This window comes from Mercenaria mercenaria, chromosome 1 (genome assembly GCF_021730395.1).
Source record: "Mercenaria mercenaria strain notata chromosome 1, MADL_Memer_1, whole genome shotgun sequence".
In the NCBI taxonomy this organism is placed as follows: Eukaryota; Metazoa; Mollusca; class Bivalvia; order Venerida; family Veneridae; genus Mercenaria; species Mercenaria mercenaria.
This window is the reverse complement of record NC_069361.1, coordinates 79,544,475-79,562,209: the sequence shown is the minus strand read 5'-3', so window position 1 is coordinate 79,562,209 and position 17,735 is coordinate 79,544,475. Positions and strand designations below refer to the sequence as shown.

Sequence of the window (17,735 nt, the reverse complement as noted above, 5' to 3'; positions counted from 1 at the left end):
AGACTGCGCAGATGCGCAGGCTGGTCTGGATCCATGTTGGTTGCATACGCACTATGTTAGTTTTTTCATGGCGGGGCTCAAATGAAAAATTTCTAAGCGTCATAAGGTGGTGGACCCATAATGACTATAGAAGGAAATTTTCGTTTAATTACATATTTTCCGTAAGTGATTTTTCGTACATTACTGGCATTTTCTGGCATAAAAGGAAAGCCAGGTGCTTGTGTTAGCTATAATATGGTCCGAAGAATACTGAAATGCCATCCAAGATTACGTAAAATTGCAAGGAAATTTCTGGTTGCAATTATGGCTCCACTACTTTAGGGCAGATGAGGGTATTTACCTGTAAGGAGAGCCTAATCAATTCATCGAATGGTGTGAGTGATCCCACTACGCTTTTTGCATATTATCTACACCATGATTATCACCTAAACAAAAGATAATGTTTTTCCCCCCTAACTCTTTAAATTATTTTCTTATAAAACTACTGACTTTAAAAATGCCTCAGTTTTCAGGCTGTTGGCTTTTCCATGTTTTTTTTTTTCTTATTTTTGTGTTAATATCATTGCTATGAAAAGGTTTTAATCCTCCCTCAAAGTCCTGTTACTTTTTAATTGAGCAGAACTCTTTTTCCTGAGTGGTATTTTTTTCTATTTCATGTATCCAAAATCCAAATGACTTATTGCCAAAGTAAAAGAGAGTTATGAAGACTTTTGTGTTTGTAAAAGAGGTCTGTTGTTTAAACTACACTTAAGATACATTACGGTATTTCATATTTAAAATTCTATATTGTCTCTTTTCATCTTGACTTGCAGAAAGAAGTAAGATCAACCTTTTTTTCTAACATTCTCTGTATTTCGTCACTGGATGCTATTATTATAACCGCATGTATCTTGCATTACTAATGTTGGGAAAAGGAACTTTTTGTTATGTTATTCAAATAGATTAAAACTGTTCAGCTTTTTTAAATTAAATTTTAAGAAAATTATTTTTGTTACTTTATATGCACATGTTTACATATTTTGTACACATTTTAAATTTTGAATATTTTGAAATCATTTTTGAACCAGTCAGATTAAAACTACAATGTTTATTGCATGAAATGACAGTTATGTAACAAAATATAGTATTTATTGCTTACTAAATTATCATATATGTATATTGCTTATTGAATTATCATATGTATATTGCTTACTAAGTTATCATATAATATTGCTTATTGAATTATCATATATGTATCTTTGCTTTCAAACAATGAAATAGACATTTTTATTGTGGGCTTCAAAGAAGAATTGCTATATAAATTGTTGAAGTAACCATTTATGTGAAATCTGTTAAAGTGTAAGGCCCGCTTCTATTTAAGTGTATGAAAGGGGAGTCTTAATAACACAGTATCATTCGGTAATGGTTTGGTGTGGCACATATCTGTGTTTGAGTGACATAATGGTGTAGTTCGTATTGTGTTGATAAATGGTGTTGGTATGTTTTCAGAACAACAGTTTCCTCAAGTTAAACTTTTATCATTCTGACATGTTCAACTTCTTTCAAAAATTCTCAGGAGCAAAGTTACAGAATTCTTGCCCATGAATATTTATAGGTTATTAGATTTGTATTGAGAAATATGCATGAGTTCTGCAGCGAAAATATTGTGTGACTTTAGGAGCACAATATTATCCCGCAAAAGAACAAGTGCATATTTCTCGATGTAAATCTAATAATCTTTTTATTACATACGCATTCAAAGTTGTTATTGAGCTCAATTGAAATTGAAAATATCATTGTTAAAAAACTTTTAAACGTGACGGGATACATGAAACTGACGTCACAAATGATGTCACACACCCAATATTAAATTTAAACATCAGTATGGAAAAATATTGACGTTTCAGGTTCCACTGAAACGTAACAGAGTTTTTATATGAGTATGTAATAAATGATATTACAGAATTTGAAGGTATGAATTTGTTTACTTAAGATTCTGTAGTGATATATGGACATTCTGTATTTGTGTATATTATAGCTAAACCCTTTGTTAGCAGTCTGCAGCTTTGCTAACTTTTCATTAATCTAAAATACATGTGCTTTGCAATAACTTTCAGCTTTACTGCAGTTGACATCAACTCATTATGCAGACATAAGCTTTTCTTATTCTTAAAGCTGTCCTACTCAGATGTCCTGTAATGAATAAAAGTTTTCCAGTTGGCTAATTTATAAGTTTTCTGACTCATTTATAAAAAAAAAATAGATTACCATTAGCAACAGGAGATTGTTAAAGGACATCTTTAATCATAATGCTAAGTAGTAGGTACAAGGTCGGTTTGGCATAGTGTATGCAAAGTAGTCCCTTCTCTGGTAAAAAAAAAAAGATAGACATGGGTTTGAGAAAACTTTGATCTTTACAATATAAACAAGTAGTAACAATTTGAAAAAAAGTTCAGTAATTTGTCCCCTGGCTTGCTGTACTTCCGGTGATAAATATTTAATAAAACGGTTTTATAAACAGACTGATAAGTTAGCAACAGAGTAAAAATTGTTTAAAATACATGGAGTTTTAAATGGTCATATCCTGTTTCTTTTCACATTTAAGCATATCTTTAAATGTCTCTCTGTTCTGTAATTCAGATTCTCTGCAGAAACTGATACAGAAAACCATGGTGATGTGGGCTGAGGAATCATTTATTACCTCCCCTGACCTGGTGAGGGAAATGTTCAGCCTTCTACATCGTCAATATAATGGCATTGGAGAGGTAAACACACATACTGCTTTAACACAAACTTTGTTAGAAATGGAGTGATGATATTTGTTGTAACTTTCAATTTATGTACAGTTTTCTGGTATTTGCCGTAATAATGAAAATGTGAAATATCGTACAACAGCAAAACGAAAAAATGAAATGAACTGTATTACTTTGTAATTAATACTACTTGATATGTAAAACAACAGCCAAATATTGGTCTGAAATCTTGAATATCTTTCTATGTAACTGTCATAAAGCAATTATATTATTTATCCCAGTTACTGGAAGGTCTGGAAAAAGCATATGTGATCAGTAGTGCGAGTGAAGATGATATTAACAACCTGTTAAAGGCGCTCGGCAACATCCGTTCACTACTGCTGGTACAGGCGGGACCTGATGAGGAGGAACTGATGAAGAATAGCCTCAAGTATGTTTGTTTAGCATGATATTTCCTTGGGTTTGATAGTGCTCTATTTGCTTCCTTGTTTCTTATCCAGTGTTGTTACAGATACATGTATGCTATTACTGATATAATTTCTTTAAATATTTTAATATTTTTGGCTTAAATTAGAGAGGCACAGTGTTGCGGAGGAGCTAAGGTAAATTGTCAGACTCCTGATCCAGAGGTTGAAGGTTCGAATCTCTGTGAGCATGTAATTCAGCTTAAAAGTCAAGGTCATACGCTGAGGTCAAAGGTTCCACAATCCCTTACCAAGCTGTGAGTACTGGTTGGAAATGCATGAAGCAGTCATCAAGTATAGTTAATACAGCTTATGTGAACTTTCCCAGCAATAACATTTAGATGTTATTAAGATCTTAAGACTTAGCTAGGTGGTGGAGAATTACGACTTTAAGGTTGGAGCAGTTATTCAGAACTTGAGTAATTACTGACAGGTGACTCAATTCTTCTTTTTATTAAATCTACTGTAAAATCTTTTATTTTTGTGAGGTTTCTTTTGTGAGCTTTTATTTTCGTGAGGTTTCTTTTGTGAGTTTTTATTTTCGTGAAACCAGTCAGTTTTTTTTTTTTTTAAGCAAATATAGCAAAAATAGATCCTTGATGAAAAATTCTGATTCTGTAGTACTTGGGTCAATTATTTTTTAAACATTTAAAGTTTATTAGATATATCTATAGTTAATTAGAATGTGTCTGTTAGGTATTGTTTTTCAGCAAAATCATCTGGCATATTAGGCGTAAAAATAAAAAATTGTTTGTTTCCGGTATCCCAACCTACCCTAAATTTTTGGCCCAAACCTAAATGTTTTTATGGCCTTGGAGAATTTTTTTAAAACTTTTTAACAAAAAGTTGCAAAACTGCACTTGTTATGCTTTAAATATGGCCAGCGATGTTAGAAATCAACTTACTGATGCTCTAAAGGCATAACCCCCTTATTTGTATTAATTTTTTGACACAAAAATAATTTCAGAAAAGTCTCCCTTAATAAAAGAAAAATTAAAAAAAAAAAAAAATTCCAACCTACCTACCCTAATTTTTTTGAGCATGTTACCGGAAACAAAGAATTTTTTTTAGGCCTTTTAGGCAGTGTAACTAAAAATACAAACTTCAAGTAGGAACAATCTATTTTATATATATGTGTAGTTAACTGCATCAAAGTATGTAGACTGAAAAAATGATTAAAATATCATTTTCTGAAAAAAAGTTATTTGAGCCAAAAAAAAAAAAAAAAAAAAAAAAAAAAAAAAAAAAAAAAAAAAAAGATCCTGGGCAAAATATTTGGAAAAAATGGAGACAACTCCCCTAAGACTTTATGGTAGGCTTAGGTGGCTATTGGCCTAGAACCTCATGCAAACTATGCACTTTTTACCTCTAGGCAGGGAAAAAGCATGCATAATTGCCACACAGATTAGTAATCTGAATAGAAAACTATGTAAAGATGAAATAAGTTAATGCCCTGGGGAAAATGTGACATTTTCTATGGACAGGATTAGGGTTAACAAACATGTTGAATGTTCTCTCAACAATTTCACTATATAAACAAATTGTTTTCCTTGCTTAAAGAAGGCTTAGGGTTAGTCTCTACATTTTACTGGTAGTAGAGCATTTATTAAAGTTTGATGTAATAACAAATGATGCTGTATTTTAACAGGGATCTCATGGACAACAAGGTATTTTTCCAGCACCCAGATCTCATGAGAGCCCTTTGTCTGCACGAGACTGTCATGCAACTCATGGTGAACACCCTAAACAAGGCACAACAACAACAGTCTGCTGCAGGTGGCGACCTCAATGTCAGTAACCAACGACGACAATCTACAGTGCCAGCTGGTGCCATGGAAAGCGGTTTAGAATCTAGCAAGGTATTCACTATTAAAATGCAAGGGGATAAAGATTTTATGCCTTGCTTTTATGTAAGGTTTTAAAATCTAATGACAGGTCCTAAATTTTTATTTTTAATCAATAAAACTTTTTTTTTAACCTATGTAAGTGTATTGAAGTTTTTTAGGCAGAAAATGTAAATTACAGGTTAAAAATAGAAATATTTATGTACTGTTTGATCCACATTTTCATTTACAAGGTTTTTCCTTTACTTCTCTTGAAATATAAAAAGATACCATTCATATTGTACATCATCCTAATCCTTACCTTGCTAAATTTATATAATGAACTTGTCCATCTTCCAATTTGGACGGTACCATTAACTGTTAAGAGGGGTGCTTACCAAAAAGATACTGGCTGAACAGCGAACAGTGCAGGTCATGATCAGACTGCACGGATGTGCAGGCTGATCATGATCATCACTGGCAGCAAAGGCAGAATCAGTCATGTCCAGCATGATAAGGGCTAAAGACTTCCAAGGGTGGTATAAGGGGAGTTTTGAAATTGTCAAAATATCTTGATTAATTTTGTGTTTATGTTTGATGTGGAAACTTCATCTAGCATTGTGTACAACTAATTTGATTCCTGAGAAGTTTGTCATGGATCTGATGGATCAAACAGTTACTGAAATACTGTTGACAAAACATTGGCCATGAAACTATTAACAAGAAAGAAAACAATTTCCTGATAATTTGGAAGCACAACTGTTTGTTTAATTCTTTGGTCACCGTTAATATGTTCCATTTTGGTCGCCTTAGTGTTTATTTAGCACTTACATTGTATATTTATTTCACTGCACAGTAAGCAATATTTTTACTTAGTTTGGCCTACTTTAGCTTTTCGGCAGAGCATTATTTTTCATGCAAATATGCCAAGTACAGGTGTCAATAGATAAGAGAACATCTGTAACATCTTAATGGTGAGGTTTCTTACCCCCTAACAGGATAATTGTACTTCAAGATAATAAGGTATATGGGGGTTATATTGGAGTCGTGCATGACCGACCTCTCATCTGTTGGTCAAATATAGTAGCTTTATTGTGAATTTTATGGTTTCATATAATTATCTTATGATTTCATAAAAGTGTCACACATGCAGGTTATAAGTCAGATAGCTTGATTTTGTGTTTGTTTTATAATTGTCTTTTAAAATGAAAAGGAGGATTTTGATTAAACGAGCATTGATTGTTTATCTCTTGATGAGGACATTCAGAGAGAGCATGACCTAGGTCCAGCCCCTTTCCTTGTATCAAGGCAACATCTAGGGGTATTAGTAACATTCAGTGATAGCTCTAGTTTTTAACTCGCTTATATTTGATTACTATCACTTTTTGACATATCCACACAGTTGTATAGCTTTCACTTTTTGTACTATTTTTGTTAGAATTGTCCACTAATTTAGCATTTTTAGCTCACCTGTCACAAAGTGACAAGGTGAGCTTTTGTGATCGCGCAGCGTCCGTCGTCCGTCGTCCGTCCGTCCGTCCGTGCGTGCGTCCGTGCGTAAACTTTTGCTTGTGACCACTCTAGAGGTCACATTTTTCATGGGGTCTTTATGAAAATTGGTCAGAATGCTTATCGTGATGATATCTAGGTCAAGTTCGAAACTGGGTCACATGCGGTCCAAAACTAGGTCAGTATTTCTAAAAATAGAAAAACCTTGTGACCTCTCTAGAGGCCATATTTTTCACAAGATCTTCATGAAAATTGGTCAGAATGTTCACCTTGATGATATCTAGGTCAAGTTTGAAACTGGGTCACGTGGGTTCAAAAACTAGGTCAATAGGTCTAAAAATAGAAAAACCTTGTGACCTCTCTAGAGGCCATATTTTTCATGAGATCTTCATGAATATTGGTCAGAATGTTCACCTTGATGATATCTAGGTCAAATTCGAAACTGGGTCACATGCGGTCAAAAACTAGGTCAGTAGGTCTAAAAATAGAAAAACCTTGTGACCTCTCTAGAGGCCATATTTCTCAATGGATCTTCATGAAAGTTGGTCAGAATGTTCACCTTGATGATATCTAGGTCAAGTTTGAAACTGGGTCACGTGGGGTTAAAAACTAGGTCAGTAGTTCTAAAAATAGAAAAACCTTGTGACCTCTCTAGAGGCCATATTTTTCATGAGATCTTCATGAATATTGGTCAGAATGTTCACCTTGATGATATCTAGGTCAAGTTCGAAACTGGGTCACATGGGGTCAAAAACTAGGTCAGTAGGTCTAAAAATAGAAAAACCTTGTGACCTCTCTAGAGGCCATATTTCTCAATGGATCTTCATGAAAATTGGTCAGAATGTTTACCTTGATGATATCTAGGTCAAGTTCGAAACTGGGTCACGTGCGGTCCAAAACTAGGTCAGTAGGTCTAAAAATAGAAAAACCTTGTGACCTCTCTAGAGGCCATATTTCTCAATGGAACTTCATGAAAATTGGTCAGAATATTTACCTTGATGATATCTAGGTCAAGTTCGAAACTGGGTCAAGTGCGGTCAAAAACTAGGTCAGTAGGTCTAAAAATAGAAAAACCTTGTGACCTCTCTAGAGGCCATATTTTTCATGAGATCTTCATGAATATTGGTCAGAATGTTCGCCTTGATGATATCTAGGTCAAGTTCGAAACTGGGTCACGTGGGATCAAAAACTAGGTCAGTAGGTCGAAAAATAGAAAAACCTTGTGACCTCTCTAGAGGCCATATTTTTCATGAGATCTTCATGACAATTGGTGAGAATGTTCACCTTGATGATATCTAGGTCATGTTTAAAAGTGGGTCACGTGCCTTCAAAAACTAGGTCATTAGGTCAAATAATAGAAAAACCTTGTGACCTCTCTAGAGGCCATATTTTTCAATGGATCTTCATGAAAATTGGTCAGAATTTTTTATCTTGATGATATTTAGGTCACATGTGCTCAAAAACTAGGTCACTGTGTCAAATAATAGAAATAACGACGTCATACTCAGTTCAACACTGGGTCATGTGGGGATAGGTGAGCGATTCAGGACCATCATGGTCCTCTTGTTTGTTTAAAGAGATCAGTTGCTTTTAATCTTTAATAACTTATTAAATGATATAGGTCATCTCCATGTCTGGAAGTAACCATTGTAACTTATAAGTAACAAGTGTTACATATACGAGTAATAGTTGTTTTGTATAAAAGTAACAGTTGTAACATGTTCAAGAAACATTTGTAACATATACAAGTACAGTTGTATCATAGTTGTAACATGTACAAGTAACTGCTTTTACATATACAAGTAACAGCTGTAATATGTATGAGTAACAGCTGTAACATGACATCAAAGTAACAGCTGTAACATGTACAAGTAAGAGCTATAACATGTACTACTAACAGCTGTAACCTGTACAAGTAACAGCTGTAACATGTACGAGTAACAGTTGTAACATGTATGAGTAACAGTTGTAACATGTACCGGTAACAGTTGTAACATGTATGAGTAACAGTTGTAACATGTACCAGTAACAGCTGTGACATATACAAGTAGCAGAAATAACATGTACGAGTTAACAGTTGTAACATGTACGAGTAACAGTTGTAACATGTACGAGTAACAGTTGTAACATGTATGAGTAACAGCTGTAACATGTACCAGTAACAGCTGTAACATGTACAAGTAACAGATGTAACATGTATAAGTAACAGTTGTAACATGTACCAGTAACAGCTATAACATATACAAGTAGCAGATGTAACATGTACGAGTTAACAGTTGTAACATGTGTGAGTAACATCTGTGACATATACGAGTAACAGTTGCAACCTGTACAAGTAACAGCTGTAACATATACGAGTAACAGTTTTATTAGTTTTATATGTAATATAAACATTTTTAACATCAGCAGCTTATCAGCTTTGCCTCTAGCTTAATTATCACCTCACCTGTACTAACCGTCCATCTGCCTAAAGTAATGTCATTTATATAACTCATGCTGCTATTGTGGCATACAAGTGTTTGATTGGACAATAAATATTTATATTTGGAAAAATGTATCTTTGATGTTTAAAATGTTATAGATGTTTAGAATACTATCATACATGTAAAAAGATACTCTCTTCATCTTGTAAAAGCTTACACTTAAGGATTTGATAAGTAAGCATGGGTCTATAAAAAACTCTATGGTAAGATTCTAAAAGATTCTGCAAAGTGGCGCCACCTTTCTGTGTTTCTTACCTCCCCCCTTGTTGTATCAGAAATCATACTTTTTGTACGGATTTATTTTTTGCTAGATTTTTTTCAAGTTGAAACAGTTTTATACCAAATCCTCGCTCAGTCATTGGTGTTCTGTTTTTTATGCTTGAGTGAGCTGTTGCATATATTGAAGTAGATTTTGTAGTTATTTTTAAAATATTTGTTTGATTCATATCTTTCATTACCCTAGTGCAACTTTTGTCCATATCTAGACTGGTTCTTGCCTGGTGCAACTTTTGTCCATATCTAGACTGGTTCTTGTCTGACTTCAGTTGAAGGGGTCACAGCATTGCAATATAAGATCAAGGTCACCAGGGTTCAAAAAACAGCATACGACAGGTGTGGCTGTTTTTTGTCCATGAATTTTTCTTTTGCGATTAATTTTGAATTGCATTAAAATCTTGCATAAATTAATGACCATGCTTTTCATGGTGGACAAATAAATAGATTCAGTTTTGCATTAATTTCATCGTACCATGAAAAAATTAAGAATTTAATTATCTGACTTAATTTTTTATTATTTTTTTTAATTGTCAAAAATGATACCGTTGATTCCCATGTGTAATGTACAGTTCCCCTTTGGGACCGCCTCAAATCATCGGTGTATTTATACACAGGTTAATTCAAAAAGTTTTTTCCTAAATCGGGAGTTTGCGTAACACATTGGTACTTACAGTTTTGCCAGAAAGTCTAAAGTAGTTAAGTTGTGTGACAAGATGTCAAGGTTATTGTTTCTGATTGCTGCAGATATGACACATTTTTAGTGAGAAGAAATGAAAAAGGTATCCCTAGTTTTGAAAGATATGAATGAGACAGTTATATGAAACTAATTTATTTGTAGCTATCATTTTCATTTTTGCATTCAACTATGGCATGCTTTTTAGCAAGAATTTATTTTTTTCTCATATTTGTGAAATATGAATATCCATATTTTTAGCTGTTTTAGAAACTGACTTTTCAGTTCAGTTTGGACTTGGATGCATGGATATTTTCTATTTTTATCAAATTTTAAACTTGAAATTTATAACACAGTTGCATGTGTTAAAAATAATCTGAATGCTTTGCATATATCTGTATCAGTAATACTCTGTAAGTCACATTTTTACACTTAAATGCATCAAGATTTTAATAGCGTAGCATTATTATAACCATTTTGTTCATCATTGCAACCTTTCTTTGAAAGTTTCCACAGTACTCTGTGTACTTTGATAATGTATTGCCGTGGTGATGTTGGAGGTGACCAAGCAACCATTCTTATATAATTCAGGATGCCGCTGCGGAGATGGTTGTCATGTGCTGTAGGTTTCTCTGTTATTTCTGTCGTACCAGTGGTCAGAACCAGAGAGCAATGTTTGAACATCTTAGTTATCTACTCGACAACAGTAGCATGTTGCTAGGTAAGTTATTTCCCTGACAACACTAGCTTTTTGCTTGGTAAATTATTTCCATGACAACACCAGCTTGTTGCTTGGTAAGTTATTTCCATGATAACACTAGCTTTGCTTGGTAAATTATTTCCATGACAACACTAGCTTGTTGCTTGGTAAGTTATCTCCTTGACAACACTAGCCTTTTGCTTGGTAAATTATTTCCATGACAACACTAGCTTGTTGCCTGGTAAGTTATCTCCTTGACAACAGTAGCTTGATACAAGGAATGTTATTTCCTTTACTACTGTAGCTTGTTGCTAGGCAAGTTATCTCCTTGACAGCAGTAGAATGTTGCTAAGTAAATTATCTCCTTGACTACTGTAGCTTGTTGCTAAGTAAGTGGTCTTCTTGACAACAGTAGAATGTTGCTAAGTAAGTTATCTCCTTGACTACTGTAGCTTGTTGCTAGGCAAGTTATCTCCTTGACAACAGTAGAATGTTGCTAAGTAAGTTATCTCCTTGACTACTGTAGCTTGTTGCTAGGTAAGTGATCTTCTTGACAACAGTAGCAGGGGCCTCCGTGGCCGAGTGGTTAAGGTCGCTGACTTCAAATCACTTGCCCCTCATCGATGTGGGTTCGAGCCTCACTCGGGGCGTTGAATTCTTCACGTGAGGAAGCCATCCTTGTTCTACCCAGATGCCCGCTCATGATGAAATAATCCACGGAGGGGCACCTGGGGTCTTCCTCCACCATTAGAGCTGGAAAGTCACGATATGACCTATCATGTGTCAGTGCAACGTTAAATAAAAAAAAAAAAAAAAAAAAAAAAAAAAATGACAACAGTAGCATGTTGCTAGGCAAATTTTCACCTTGACAACAGTAGCTTCATGTCAGGAACATTTTCTCTTTGCCAGCTGTAGTTTGTTGCTAAGTCATTTATCTGCTCAACAAGAGTAGCATGATTCTAGGCAAGTTATCTCATTGACAACAGTAGTATGTTGCTAGGCAGATTATCTCCTTCACAACAGTAGCTTGATGCTAGGTACATTATCTCCTTGGCAACAATAGCATGTTGCTAAGCAAGTTATCTCCTTGACAACATTAGTATTATGCTAGGTAATCTATCTCCTAGAGACCAATAGTGTGTTGCTGAGCAAGATATCTCCTTGACAATGGTAGCTTTAACAGATGTTTAGTCATGAACACTAAAGTGACTGTTATGATATAATTATTTTCAGCTCGACCATCACTGAGAGGCTCCTGTCCTCTCGATGTTGCCTATTCCTCCCTGATGGACAACAACGAGTTGGCCCTGGCATTGAGAGAGGCCCACTTGGAGAAGATAGCTATGTACCTATCCAGATGCGGTCTACAGTCCAACTCGGAGCTCCTTGAGAAAGGCTACCCTGATATTGGCTGGGATCCTGTTGAAGGAGAGAGATACCTAGATTTCTTCAGATTCTGTGTCTGGGTTAATGGTAAGTTAATTTTGCATTACATTTATATTTTAAAAATGAAGAAATGATGTACACATCCATATTTAAGTAACAGCAAAATAGTTTTCTGTTGTGGAGGACTTTGCAGCTGAATTCTTTGTAATTTTAGCTTGATAGTTAAAATGTATCTTAACTATAACAGATGTGTTCAAAAGCCTTCTGCTTCATGTGCAATAATGTTGCAGCCTTCATAGTAATACATAGAACATGTTGGATTTTAATCCAAGATTCAGATGGTAAGACTGCAGAGCAAAAGATGCTACAAAATTTATTTGACAGTGTGGAGCTATGCCACTGCCAGGATGCATTTTTTTTTGTACATTTTCACACGTTTTTCCAGGTGAGACAGTTGAAGAGAATGCCAACCTGGTTGTCCGTCTGCTGATCAGACGCCCTGAATGTCTAGGTCCTGCCCTGAGAGGTGAAGGTGGGGGTCTGCTCAAAGCAATGAAGGATGGAATAAAGATGTCTGAGCAGATTGCTGCTGCACGTGATGGGGCCTCATGCATGTTCCTCTCTGCAATGAATGATGATGATGACTCTGATGGAAAATATCTCTTCCAGAGGTAAAGAAATAAATTTTAAAATTTGTTTGTTATAATATAATGCAATTTTAAAGTTATATGTGTTCATTTTAATACATGAGAAATAACTTAATTATATTACAACAGAGTGGATTTTGTGTAGTACTGATAAATAGGAAAAATCATTATGACTTCAAACAAATTACTGTGAAATCATTTTTATTCGCTTAGGGCGAATTTTCGCGTATTTCGCACAAGGACCGATGCACGAATTAAAGATTGCGCTATTATTATTTTTTGATTATATTTTTTCCTTTCTAAAATTGAAAATGCGTGAATTAAAGCCCGTGCGAAACAGTCCTTCTTCACATTTGCGCGAAATTTCATGCCAGCGAATTTAAATGTTTTCACAGTATGACTTATGACTTTATTGACTTAAAAAAAAATTATCTGCTTGTAGCATTGTTGTGTGCAGTATTGCAGTATTTAAGGCTTCCAAGTTATTCTACATCAGTGTTATTGCCACGTAATATTTTATGTATGAATATCCATGTTTCGATGTTCTTGTCCCTAGAGTATTTCCTGATACTAGTCATATCATTGTACTTATCTTTCCTTACAGCAAGTTTGATTTCTCGACATTGCCGCCAGAAGATGATGAGGATTATGTAGACATGGGAGGAGCAATCCTCAACTTTTACGCTAGTCTCGTTGACCTACTGGGTCGATGTGCACCAGACACGGAGTCAATCAAGGCAGGCCGCAGTGACGCACTAAGAGCACGTGCCATTCTCAGGTCTCTTGTCTCCGTGGAGGACCTGGAAGGGGTGCTAGGTCTGAGATTTATACTCCCTGTAGGAGGGGAGGGTGATGGTAAGTATTACTGTTGATGGATTTACAGTAAGAAAACAAGTCAGTGTATGCCAAAATATAGAAGATACTGGCTAAAAGGACTTCTTCTTGCAACAAAAAATATATTAATTCTTTTGATATGAACGGATAATTTTACACTTTCCAACCCTGCATCAAATATTTTCAGTATAAATAACTTTTCTGTGTCTTGCTGTTGAGAGTATACCATACAGTGAAAAGGATACAGAAAATATTCCTTTGTTTTCAGGTGCAATGCCTCCTGGACTGCTTCCATTGCACAAGGCTTCCATTATCATGTTCCTTGAGAGAGTTTATGGAATTGAAGACCAGTCTACATTCTTCCGTCTGCTTGAAGACTGCATCCTGTCAGATTTAAGGGCTGCCACAACACTTGACATGGTAAGTTTGTGTGACATAATGGTAACCTATCCAGATGTTTTACTATACATAAATAAAGGATTTTGAAATTGAATATGTTATTTTCCTTCTCATTTTTTGAAATTCCTCATTTAGTTTGTTCATGCAGAATGATTCTGACATTATGTTGTCTGTAAAACTATGCTTTGTGTGCGACATTCACAGTTCTTGCCCCTTTATTCAACAGGCTGCTTCCTCCGAGAGTGATATGACCTTAGCATTGAATCGCTACCTGTGTGGCTCTGTGCTACCATTGCTGACAAGTCACAGTCATTTCTTCATGGATGCTGACCATGTCTCATCCTTGCTTGAGTCCACACTGAACACAGTATACAGGATGTCCAAGTGTAACTCCCTGACGAAGAATCAGAGAGAGATGGTGTCTGATTTCCTTGTTGCTTTCACCAAGTATGTATCTAGAGTCTGGCCAGTCACTACATTCGTTTTCAGTTGTTTTTGCTAAACTGTTACATCTGCTCCTATACTTATAATAAGTATACATAGTTTTGCATAAGGTAACAGTACGGAAGATTTCTGTTTATAGTTGAACACACAGAATCTGAAAACTTTCAAAAATAGTAATATCAAGTTCATTTTACAGTCAATCCTATTGCTGAAGATCTCCTAGGAACTCCTGTACAGAACACTATTTTCGTCTCGGAATTACATATTTGAGCCGTGCCATGAGAAAACCAACATAGTGGCTTTGTGACCAGCATGGATCCAGACCAGCCTGCACATCCGTGCAGTCTGGTCAGGATCCATGCTGTTTGCTTTCAAAGCCTGTTGCAATTGGAGAAACCGTTAGCGAACAGCATGGATCCTGACCAGACTGTGCGGATGCGCAGGCTGGTCTGGATCCATGTTGGTCGCAAAGCCACTATGTTGGTTTTCCCATGGCGCGGCTCATATTTACTGTGTACTTAACTAGTGTATAAAAATCAGCTGGCTGTCCCCAGTTTGGTGTTGATATACAGGTTTCACTGTACATCATTTGAAACCGTTGATAAAAATACATGTCAAGTTTACCAACCTCTATGGTCATGCATGTTTTAGTTCAGTTATTTGTGAACAGGACAGTCATGCTTTAAACTAATGTATTTTTTGATTAACAGTCAGTTGAGACCCCCAATGATGTCGAAGCTACTGAAGAAGATGGCAGTAGATGTACCAGCTCTCAATGAGAATACAGTGGTACCCTTGAGGGTAATACTAGTCTTTCATATTTTACATAAGTTCTTGCATCCTATCATTGTTAAAGTAAAGTAATTTTGATGATATATGTAAAGTAAGTTAAGATGGTAACATGCTACACTTCATTATTTATTATTGTTTTCATCTTTATGATAAAATCTACATTTTAAGTCAAAGGGAAGTAACTGGTGTATGTCTAATATAGATTATAAATAGCAAGACAAACATTCTGGTTTTCTCTAGAACCACCAATTTCAGTATGTTTCTGCATGCTAAGTACATGAAATTTCCTCTGAAATTGCAATGCTTTTATTTGATATGTCTTTTACTGATACTGAATATGTCTTAATGTTTATATATATGTATACAAACAGGTACTGACAGAATATTACGAGAGATGTGGTCGCTACTACAGTCATGGTGGGTGGGGATCATTTGGTGCTGCCAGCGATGAGGAGAAAAGGCTTACAATGATGCTCTTCTCTGGAATCTTTGATTCTCTTTCCAAAAGGGTATGTGCAGATAAATCCTTTCTTGGTCTGTTTTCCTTTTACATAATATTTAGTTTAATGCACGTTGAATGAAATACTGGTGAAGTAACAGTTAAATTGAAATATATACATACAAAAATATTTCATACTTTCCATGTATCCTTCAGGCATATGATCCAGAACTATTCTCAAAGGCACTTCCTTGCTTGTCAGCGATTGGCTGTGCCCTGTCACCTGATTACACATTAACCAGTCATGATGACAGCTGGTTCCATAGAGCTATGGCAGAATCGGAAGGGGTTTACAACCCCAGTCCTGTAGACACACAGAGGTGAGTAATCTATACTTTTAGTGACTTCTGGAAAAAGTGTACTTTGGTACGAAGGAAAAATATTTTGTAACGTGAGACATGCTAGCTATTTTCTGTCTTAATTAACAGTCTTTTGAAAAGCCTGCTATACCTAAATACATCAAATTTAGTTCCATCAAAACAAATTTAAGCATGTGTGATGAAGTGATATTTATTTTGGAGGATGATGGTGAACTCTGAAATGGATTTATGTACAGATTTTAAAGATCATTCATTGGTTTCTGAAATATTTTTTAGAAGTTTTAAGATATAATCTGACCAAGTGTTAAGCACATTTGCTCATGGATTAAGTACATTGATTGTTTTATCTTCAGATAATGCTGTTTTACCAACAATATCTTATTTTCAGGGTGCACTTGAACCAGTCTCTAGAAACTGCGAGCCTCAAATTTGCTGAACATTTTCATGACAACTGGGCTCTCAAGAAGGTGAAAAGAACTTCTGTCATACTTACAAATTTTCTGCAGCAGATTATTGTATAGCTAAATAGGTTTAGAACATCTTGAACTATCAAATAGCAAAAGAACATTCTGAACAGTATTTTGCTTAAAATTCATGTCCAAATGAAATAGCCAGTTTTTGCCCAAACCTCTAGAAATTAGATTGGTTTCACAGTTTGTAGTATCATTTTTGTTCACAGTTGTAGAGTCAGTGGGATTATCAAAGGTAAGATTACTAAGAAATTTTATAATAATTAAAATGAGAAATTTAGAGATTTAAAAGAGATAAGCATATGAGCCGTGCCATGAGAAAACCAACATAGTGGGTTTGCGACCAGCATGGATCCAGACCAGCCTGCGCATCCGCGCAGTCTGGTCAGGATCCATGCTGTTCGCTAACAGTTTCTCCAATCCCAATAGGCTTTAAAAGCGAACAGCATGGATCCTGACCAGACTGCGCGGATGCGCAGGCTGGTCTGGATCCATGCTGGTCGCATACCCACTATATTGGTTTTCTCATGGCACGGCTCATATTATTTCAAGAATTTGTTTTCATACTACAGCTTGATGAAGGCTGGGCATTTGGTAACAACTTTGATGATGACAGGAAGTTACATCCAGTATTAAAGCCATACAATCTTCTTGGAGAAAGGGTAAGTTTCTTGATAGATTACCTTTCAGTTTTCTAGGTTAACGAACCTTCAACCCCAGTTATCTTAGGGTAACTTAAAACTACTGTCAAACCTTTATATATTTATATGGAGGTAGAAAATGGGCTCTTGATTCAGAAATTTGTTTCAAAATTAATTGCTTTTATATTCTAACTATTCTTTTGTTAGTTTTTATTAGCTCACCTGTCACAAAGTGACAAGGTGAGCTTTTGTGATCGCGCGGTGTCCGTCGTCCGTCCGTCCGTCCGTGCGTCCGTCCGTCCGTAAACTTTTGCTTGTGACCACTCTAGAGGTCACATTTTTTGTGGGATCTTTATGAAAGTTGGTCAGAGTGTTCATCTTGATGATATCTAGGTCAGGTTCAAAACTGGGTCACTTGCCATCAAAAACTAGGTCAATAGGTCTAAAAATAGAAAAACCTTGTGACCTCTCTAGAGGCCATATATATCACAAGATCTTCATGGAAATTGGTCAGAATGTTCATCTTGATGATATCTAGGTCAAGTTCAAAACTGGGTCACGTGCGGTCAAAAACTAGGTCAGTAGGTCTAAAAATAGAAAAACCTTGTGACCTCTGTAGAGGCCATATATTTCACAAGATCTT

The 17,735-nt window shown here is 35.5% G+C and overlaps 1 protein-coding gene across 12 annotated transcripts in view; it reads left to right on the top strand.

Moving 5' to 3' along the window:
• LOC123532801 (ryanodine receptor-like) overlaps positions 1 to 17,735 on the top strand; it is a 194,676-nt gene that overhangs the window by 101,914 nt on the left and 75,027 nt on the right. For all 12 annotated transcript variants that reach the window (XM_053552050.1, XM_053552061.1, XM_053552058.1 and 9 more), the window contains 14 exons: positions 2,620 to 2,744; positions 3,014 to 3,162; positions 4,845 to 5,055; positions 10,552 to 10,681; positions 11,894 to 12,133; positions 12,492 to 12,717; positions 13,298 to 13,548; positions 13,796 to 13,947; positions 14,153 to 14,373; positions 15,081 to 15,171; positions 15,534 to 15,671; positions 15,818 to 15,981; positions 16,370 to 16,448; positions 17,024 to 17,113. In XM_053552050.1, coding sequence (XP_053408025.1) covers positions 2,620 to 2,744; positions 3,014 to 3,162; positions 4,845 to 5,055; positions 10,552 to 10,681; positions 11,894 to 12,133; positions 12,492 to 12,717; positions 13,298 to 13,548; positions 13,796 to 13,947; positions 14,153 to 14,373; positions 15,081 to 15,171; positions 15,534 to 15,671; positions 15,818 to 15,981; positions 16,370 to 16,448; positions 17,024 to 17,113 — 2,267 coding nt within the window. The remainder of the gene's footprint in view (positions 1 to 2,619; positions 2,745 to 3,013; positions 3,163 to 4,844; positions 5,056 to 10,551; positions 10,682 to 11,893; positions 12,134 to 12,491; positions 12,718 to 13,297; positions 13,549 to 13,795; positions 13,948 to 14,152; positions 14,374 to 15,080; positions 15,172 to 15,533; positions 15,672 to 15,817; positions 15,982 to 16,369; positions 16,449 to 17,023; positions 17,114 to 17,735) is intronic.